Source organism: Dermacentor silvarum, chromosome 1, assembly GCF_013339745.2.
Source record: "Dermacentor silvarum isolate Dsil-2018 chromosome 1, BIME_Dsil_1.4, whole genome shotgun sequence".
Taxonomy (NCBI): Eukaryota; Metazoa; Arthropoda; class Arachnida; order Ixodida; family Ixodidae; genus Dermacentor; species Dermacentor silvarum.
Genome location: NC_051154.1, coordinates 306727346 through 306735555, shown reverse-complemented (window position 1 = coordinate 306735555; position 8210 = coordinate 306727346). Strand labels below are relative to the sequence as shown.

The 8210-nt window shown below is 47.2% G+C and overlaps 1 protein-coding gene across 1 annotated transcript; it reads left to right on the top strand.

Annotated features, from left to right (window-relative positions):
- Positions 1-3810: 3810 nt before the first annotated feature.
- On the top strand, positions 3811-7539 carry LOC119442137 (putative nuclease HARBI1). The gene is made up of 3 exons (XM_049661443.1): positions 3811-4379; positions 6095-6270; positions 6648-7539. The coding sequence occupies exons 1-3, from the start codon at positions 3811-3813 to the stop codon at positions 7034-7036; spliced, it is 1134 nt and encodes a 377-aa protein (XP_049517400.1). The 3' UTR covers positions 7037-7539.
- The last annotated feature ends 671 nt before the right edge of the window (positions 7540-8210 follow it).

Sequence of the window (8210 nt, the reverse complement as noted above, 5' to 3'; positions counted from 1 at the left end):
ACGGAACCTGGGGAGCCGCGTCACCACTGGCCTCTTGTGCAGGAACAGCCCCCTCCAACTGCATGTAATCCTCTTGTTCTGCGGAGGAGGGAGAAAATATGGGGCATTTTAGCTTGTCAAACCTGGAGAGATAACAAAAGAGAAAAGAAGTGACGAGAGTGGCGCAGAGACCACATTCTGCCAGGAGTTACCAGCGACTTCCTGCGGAGGTGCTGCGCCTCTAAGTGAAGAACAGATGTACGTGTGATCACAGTGGTCCCTTACTGTGCTCCACCCTGCCATTTTGTTTAGGGAACCTATTGTTGGGGAACAGTGGTGTCTTCGCTCCTTATATGTGTCCTTAACATAAAAAGGCAAGGTTACCCTCTACACGAGAGAACTGCTTCACCGAGGCGCTGCCTTCAGCAAGCCGGTAGGATGTTGGCTCAAGAACCGATGGCACCTGGGGAGCGGCGTTACCACTGCCATCTTGTGCAGGAACAGCCTCCTCCAATTGCATGTAGTCACGGTGTGCTGCGAATGAGGGACATAATATGGTGCATTTCAGTGTGTCAAACACGCAGCAAAAAAAATGAAAGAAAAAAAAGGAAGAAAGAAGTGATGGAGAGTGCCACAGAGAGCACATTGCGCCAGGAATTACGTGGGACTTCCTGCGGAGAGGCTGCACGTCCAAGTGGAGGACAGGCGTACGTGTGATCACATTGGTCCCTTACTGTGCTCCACCCTGCAGTTTTTTTTCGGGTACTAAGGGAACAGTCGTGTCTTCGCTCCTTATATCTGTCCTTAACATAAATAGGCAAGGAATTACCTCCTACACTAGGTGATTTCTTCACGGTGGTTGGTTGGCAGCCCATTGGCGAGACACCATCTGAGATGAACGAGCTCACGTGGCCTGACAAGTTGGACTCTCCAAACGTAATGTGGACAATTTATTTATGCCATATGCAACTACGTGTAATGTTAAAATGAAAGTCACCTTCAATTTTGGAAGGCTGGAGATGATTCTGACCAACCTCACCACACCTGTCGCCATGGGTGTCAGATCCGGTGCCTGCCATAAAGGTGTAGTAAAATATACGATGATTTTATACCAAGGAATGCACTAGATCAATTCTGTCCATGCATTCCCCTTGTTCTATTAAAGATAAGCACTGTTTTACGAACGACTATAGTACAGGCATGCCTATTGTCGCGCGAAAGACGGCTTGGCGATTTGCTTACTGATAACAGGAGATATTGTAGGCTCTGCGTCGTGACGAAGTAAACCGGGCCGCAGGAATGCTGATTCATGAAAGTGCAGCGAGCACACTACTCTCGACCGTAGTTGTCCCGGCGTCTTATCTAGCAGGCATGGGTTCCTACAAAATTTCACCCAGGATTCACGCCTGCAAATTCAAAGGGCATGTAGCATTATTTAGGCCAATGTCCTGGTGAATAAGGAAGAAAAAAAAGAGAAAACTAGATCAACGCAAAGCAGGGTGATGACAGCAAATGAAGAACCCATGGCAGGAAAGATGTGGCTGTAGCACAAAGTGAAAGCATGAAGTACTGCGTGTGAGAGATTAGGGCCGGTATTTTGTAGCGAGGCATTATTACTTATTCTATACTAGTCTTATCATCCACCGCTCAGTCTGTTCCGGCTGATCCCGTTGATAGCGCGAGCGGACCGTCGCTCCGACCACTGACAAAGCGCGATAAGCGCAAAAAGGCATTATTACATGAAAGGCATCGCTACAAAATATCGGCCTAGTTGTGCATCTAAGCACAGTAATAACGATTTGGAGCGTTGTTTTTATATAGAACTAAAGCGATGCGAATTTTAATTGACTGAAGCACAATATTTAAGCTATTTGAATAGGTGGTGAAGCGCTGGGGAAGTTGACACCAAAAGCTCCGAGCCAAAACTAAGGCCACAACGTAGCGCTAATTGTAAAGTAACAGAAGTTTCACACAAATTTTTCAAAGCACCACGGCATCCCTCCACACAACCCTACAGGAAGGCATTGATAGTAATAGAGTTTTGCCTCACCTTGTGGAATAGAGAGGAAACCGGTGTAGTGAAACGCCAGCCGTACGGTCGTTGCTGTTGCATCCTTGCACGGCACATCGTTTCCGCGGGTATCGAGGAAAACGTTCGGCGTGAACTGTTGGTCGCATCGTCCCGTAGGACGCCGTGCCCGTTGGACGCAGTGTTCAGCACTTTCATCCACGATGAAACGCACCTCGCAACACCACGCTCAGCAAAAAGTAAATTCGCGCCACAATAATTCAGAGAACGCATGCAGGAGCGAAACACCAAAGCATGCGAGGAGGCGTGTCGTAGCAGACGAACTTTACGAGCGCGTATTTCCGTGCACTACAAGGGCTGCATGGTATGATTACGACATGCGCCCCTTCTTCAGAGGGCGCTGAGAAAAAGGTATAAAAAAAGCACTGTCATAATTTCTTTACACATTGCGCCTAATCAGAATTGATTGGGACATAAATGTCGTTTGAACAGTATAAGAAATTGCTTCGCCCTTGACAAAAAATTGTTTTTTTTATCAGTGTTTGTTCCCTCGTCCACTAGTCACGCTTCAATTGCAACTCCCATAACTCCCCTTGTTGATGTCGCTGGCAATAGGTTCTGAACCGCTTTTCGCCCGAAGCTTCGCGACCTATGTGAATTGGCCTTGTTCGCTCTCCGTGAAGCACGCGTCCCCGCATGCTTCCGCTCGGGCATACGGCGCGCGGCGAAGATTTTATCTATAGGGAACCTCACGGCGACGGCGACGGCGACGGCAGAAATCCGGTAGAAGTGTCCATATAATTGCTATCGCAATAAAAAGAACATGGTGAAACGTGACCGACCGCGCCGCCAAACAGACAGGAAAAAAAAAAAAGAACATGGTGCCACGCCATCGAGGCGAGGCCCCGCCCCTGCACGGATTTGTTGTGAAAACAGTCGCACGCGGCTTTACAGCTCGAACAATGAAACCTCCCATCATGGCCACGCTGGCAACGTCGGGGTTCGAGACAAGTGGTCTGTCTGATAGACAGTACTCTCTTAGGGCTCTATTCTGGGGCTCTATTCTGGACACGCATGGCGGCTGCACGGCCGCCATTATCCGCCATCTTGGCTGTCTCATTGGCTGTCCAGAGGTCACGTGTTTTGAAATTTGTGCCGGGAAACGGAAGTTTTGCAAAATGCTATTTTGCGTTTTCGTCAGAATGACGAAACGTGACGTGGAGCTGCAAACTTTATCGACTAATACTTTTTTGTGGTCCTTGGCACCTCTATTGCGACTTTAGCGCTTGAAAAGAAAGTGGACGGTAGCGTGCAGAAGCCCGTGCAATGCATCTGCAATTTCGCGAATATGTGGTGGCGTACCAAGATAGCCGGCATGTCAGTTGTTGATTGGCTGAAGGAATATCCCGTGAGGAGCGTCACACGAAGGGCTGTTTCGTAAACGTCAATTTGACGTTGCGTGACGTTGCGCTAGGCCGCCATTGCTGAGATTTTCCGCCATAATTTGTGGTGCGACGAGCCGCGCGAATTATGGTAATGAGCGGCCATATGCAATGGCAGTGGCAACGCTGAGTAGGCGGCCGCTGCATACCCGCATTGTAGCATACAAATATTAATGCAAACAATACGAAAGGCAAATTAACGTATTTGTGTTTATTAAAAGCAGACACACAAAAAAATGTTAGTGTTCGTGTATTTGCAGGGCAATTTCTGTTATTACTGTAACGTACGTTCCAGAAGGCATCCCGTAGTTCGAGCCGTAGCCCGCGATCGCCGCGGTAGTCTTTCAGAACGTAGACGCAATGGCGGTGCCTTTCGTTGTTGAGTGGCTTGAATTGCAAGAAGACCGAGAGTTTCGTGAGCATCGCGATGCGTTCCAGATGCCCGAGGAAATGTTCCGGTCTCGTTACCGACTCAGCAAAAACTTGGCACGGTGGCTATGCGAAGAGATCCGTCCAGTGCTTGTGCGAGAGCGTGTGAACACTGCCACAGCGTTGACTGTAGAAATGCAGGTACTGTGCGCGCTTCGCTTCCTTGCCACAGGCGGATTTCAAGGTGCGATTGCCAGCGATGAAAGCTTGGCTACTAGTCAATCTAGTGTAAGCCGCTCGATTCACGCAGTCGTCGAGGCGATCGTGGACTGCATCGGTGACGCGTGGATCTCGTTTCCGGACAGCGCAGCGGCATTGACTTCTGCATCCGAAGCGTTCGTGCGCAGGGACTGCAGATTCCAAGGTTGCGTCGGGGCTGTGGACGGCACATTTGTGTGCATACGCGCACCATCGGACAGGGACGTTGCCAACAAGGCGGCTTACTTCTGCCGGAAGGGCTATTACGCCTTGAACGTCATGGTGGTAAGTCTTTATGAAACGTTTCGATGCTCATTACGGAATCGGAGAGAAAAATTAAATGTGCTTTTACGTGCGAAACTACGTTATGAATATGAGGCACGCCGTTTAATAATTTTTACCACTTGGGATTCTTTAATGTGTGCCTAATGTACGGTACACGGGCGTTTTTGCATTTCGCCCTCATCGAAATGCGGCCGGGATTTTATCCCGTGCCCTCAAGCTTAGCAGCTCAACGTCAAAGCCACTACGGCACCACCGCGGGTGTCAGAGAGAAAGGAAATGATTGCCGAGGAGAAAGGGCAGTTAATGAAAGTGAAAGGTCAGTGTGACCCGTAAGTGAAAGAGGCCCAGTTTCTTTTATGTAGTTTGCAAACGGGTTCGTTAAAAATTAAACATTGCGTAATACCACACGGGAATGTTCGATCGCGATTGACAGTGATCGCTGCTAAGCGGTACGTCGATTCGAATGAAGTTAGACCCCGGTAACACGGGGCATTTTTGATCTCGGTCAAGGCAAATCCTGATCGAATTTCTATATCGTGATTGGCTCCCAGGTGCTGCTGGCGCTGTTGAAGGAATCGTAATCGACAAGTTCGATATAATATCGAGCGCGGTCGCGGTTGAAGGGCCCCGTATGAGACCAGTTTTAGGCTACTTCTAGGTCCAAAACACTTGACATTTCTTACTAATAACCAGTGATGGTATAGTTATTAGGCGACGATCGCTAACGAAAAACTCGAGCACGATGCACGGAACAGATCATGATTCAATGAAACCGGGTCGAACAATATGCAATGGAAAGTGACCATGTGACATCGGTATAAATGTGACGCCCCATTCACAGAGAGACATACTTATGAACAGTTCAGACACAAGTTTTATTTCCGATGCACATGATCGCCTAAGAAAGAAAGTATTTGGTTAAATGAAACAATGCACACGATCGTTTTGAAAAATGTTTATTTAAATTTAAAAAAAATGGAAGTAGTCTGGATTCCTAGAAAAAAGGCACAAAAACATACCCAGACACTGCTGCAAGCGAGGGCTCCGAAGAGAAGTCGGCGATGGCCCACGCAGGTACTGAGTTTGACTTTCTGCACTGCTTTGATACGTCGACACTAGTCTGTGTGCGTTGTTCGCGGTGACGGAAACAAAGACCTGGAATACATTAATTATTGTGAGCGCTGGGGGATTGAAGGCACGGTTGGACAATAATAGCATAGATGCAATCATAGCATCTCGCAATGTAGACAATCCATTGTGTGTTTTGTTGCTTCTTACACACGGACACCATGGTGCTCCTGACAAAATGCGAAGCCAACGGTAAAAACAAAAGAAAGAAAAGGATTGTCTGGCAGCTGTGTTTGGTAGTGAATAAGAGTGACCTAATACACTGCGCATACACAAGAGCGAGTCGTACAAACTGAGGGGAAAGCTCTTGCAAGGGATTTGCTGGTGTTTCATCTCATTCTCACCATAGAATGTAAATCACATTGTCGGATCAGCGTTGCAGAATTCTGATCTAGAGGGCAAGGATTATGCCCGACAGCATATGACATAAGTATTTCACTAGTGGACTGCCAAGCTTTCAGCTTTCTCCGTCGTCGTGGAGTGCACTCTGCCTCGGAAAAAAGGAATACATTGTCTTTGATGGATAGTATACATAAATTTGACCGGATGATTATTGAAGTGTGTCATGGTTGTGTCCTGCATTTTCTGTGCAAAGTATTAGTTGAAATGTAAGTAGTTCACAACACAATTTTTTGCAGGTATGCGACGGAAGTCTGAAAATAACAGCCCTTGAAACGTCGTACCCGGGATCTGTGCACGACTCATTCGTGTGGAAAGCGTCAAGCCTGTACAGAGAGTGCCGTTCTGGGAGCCTCCTTGATGGTGGTGAATACCTGCTCGGTATGTGATGTCACGAACATTTACCAAATTTAGGAACATTCCTAATATCACTCACATTTTGCTCACGAAATGTACAGTGATGCTGGGCAGTTAAATGAGAAAGTATAGTTACCGTAACTTGTAAGGTGAAACATTATGAAATCAGTCATGCGCTTAAGTTGAGATGCACTCAAGTGAACACTTGGTGACTGAAAGTAATCGTATTCGTCAAGGCAGTATCCCATATTGTAATTGCAGTTCTTAGATGCTAAGCTCCTTTAAATAAGAATATGTGCTATTTAAATATATTCTCTAAGCTATGAAAAGGTTACTTGTTGTCTGATGTCTTCAAATGAGGTACTTGTTTAGTGTGCAATGCATTGTTAAATAATGTGCAGGTGACAGCGCATATCCACTGCAGCCATGGCTTGTCACACCCGTTCCTGGTAGTCACATCTCTGGCAGTCCTGCAGCTGCATTCAACGCTGCCCACTCTTCGCTGCGGTCACTTGTGGAGCGCTGTATTGGTGTCCTTAAGATGCGCTTCAGGTGTCTGCAGCGGCACCGGGCGCTCTACTATGGGCCAGTGTTCACATCAAAAATCATTGCAGCCTGCGCAGTGCTGCACAACTTGTGCATACGTGCTGGGCTTCCAGAGCCAGATGACACCTCTGGCATCGACAACATTGCTGGAGACGCAGGAACATATGATGACGAAGATTTGGCTGCGGCGGGACTCTACAGGGCGGGCAGGCAAAAGCGTGACAGGATGCTGCAGATGTTCTGAACAGGCCAGCAGTTCACCACATCTGAGTAGTCACCCTGCAAATGGCAGCCATAAAGATTGTATATAGTCAGTGCAAGCACACATTAAAAAAATTTTTTTTCGTTCGTTGCGGCAAGACGCAGCATATTTCGGTAGCTAGTGTCCTATTGTGTAAGTGGCAGGTAGTCAACGACAGTTGTTATTTTCTTCACGCGACTGTAGTGTGAAATTTAATGTACTCTTCATTTTTCATAGAGCACAAGAGTGATTATATAGAGGAGAAGAGTGATTATTTTGTTTTTATGTGCCACAAGATTCCGTGTCATTGCACACTATGATAGCGGCAAAAAATATAAGAAGCCTCCAGTATGCTCCATTTCTGTCCAGTATTTATGCAAGACGACAGACCATTGGTGGTTTGTTTTTCTACATGCCGCAGTAACTTGTGCTCCTGGCGATGCACTCGTTTTATATTTCTGACCCTTCACGCTGAGCAAGGATATGTAAACTCTCATGAGCAGGATGAGCACGCCCTGGACTGCTGTCAAGGCTTCTTGTGAAGGATAAATGACCACATCATGGGAGCATGGGAGAGTGCAAATGTGATACCGAAAAGGCAGTCTGTCTACAGCAGCGCGTGAGAGTATCTGTTTGGTCTACCTGGTCAACAAAAGACCTGCGGCCTCGACGAGCAGCTAGCAACGTTATCTTCGCTGTACAATTCTACTTCACAAGACCTGCAGTGCAGTCACTCTTCCAACATTTGGTGTGCAGGATGCAAAGCCTCCAGTGTGATGCCTTGGTGTATTCTCCAAGTGTGCTGTGTGTATGCTGGCTTAGAGCTTAGGTTTTTTTTTTCGTCTCGTGCGCCACATGAGCACATTCTTCTCCATCTGGTGATGTGCTAGGTGTGCCTGATGATGAGCCTACAGTGTGATGCTGTGGTGTGTGTGTTCAGTGTATTTGCAAGACAAGACCTTTGGTGATTTGGTTGTCATGTGCAAGAAGAACAAGTGATTCATCTGTTGGTGCGCTGGACATGTAGGATAAGCTTGCAGTGAGTGGTTTGTGTAGCTTGTATACTGCCTGAGTGCTCTCTTTTATGTCTTAACATTTCGTGCTTGCTCTCAACCTTGTTCATTTATGTAGGCTTCAGTAGCGAAATGAAAGTAAGCCAGTGTCTGCGGAGGATCTA

Coding starts and splice junctions, on each gene's coding strand:
- LOC119442137 (XM_049661443.1), top strand. CDS start 3,811: ATGGCGGTGCCTTTCGTTGTTGAGTGGCTTGAATTGCAAGAAGACCGA. Junction 4,380..6,094: donor GTGGTAAGTCTTTATGAAAC/GTTTCGATGCTC, acceptor AAGTATTAGTTG/AAATGTAAGTAGTTCACAAC. Junction 6,271..6,647: donor TGGTGGTGAATACCTGCTCG/GTATGTGATGTC, acceptor AATAATGTGCAG/GTGACAGCGCATATCCACTG.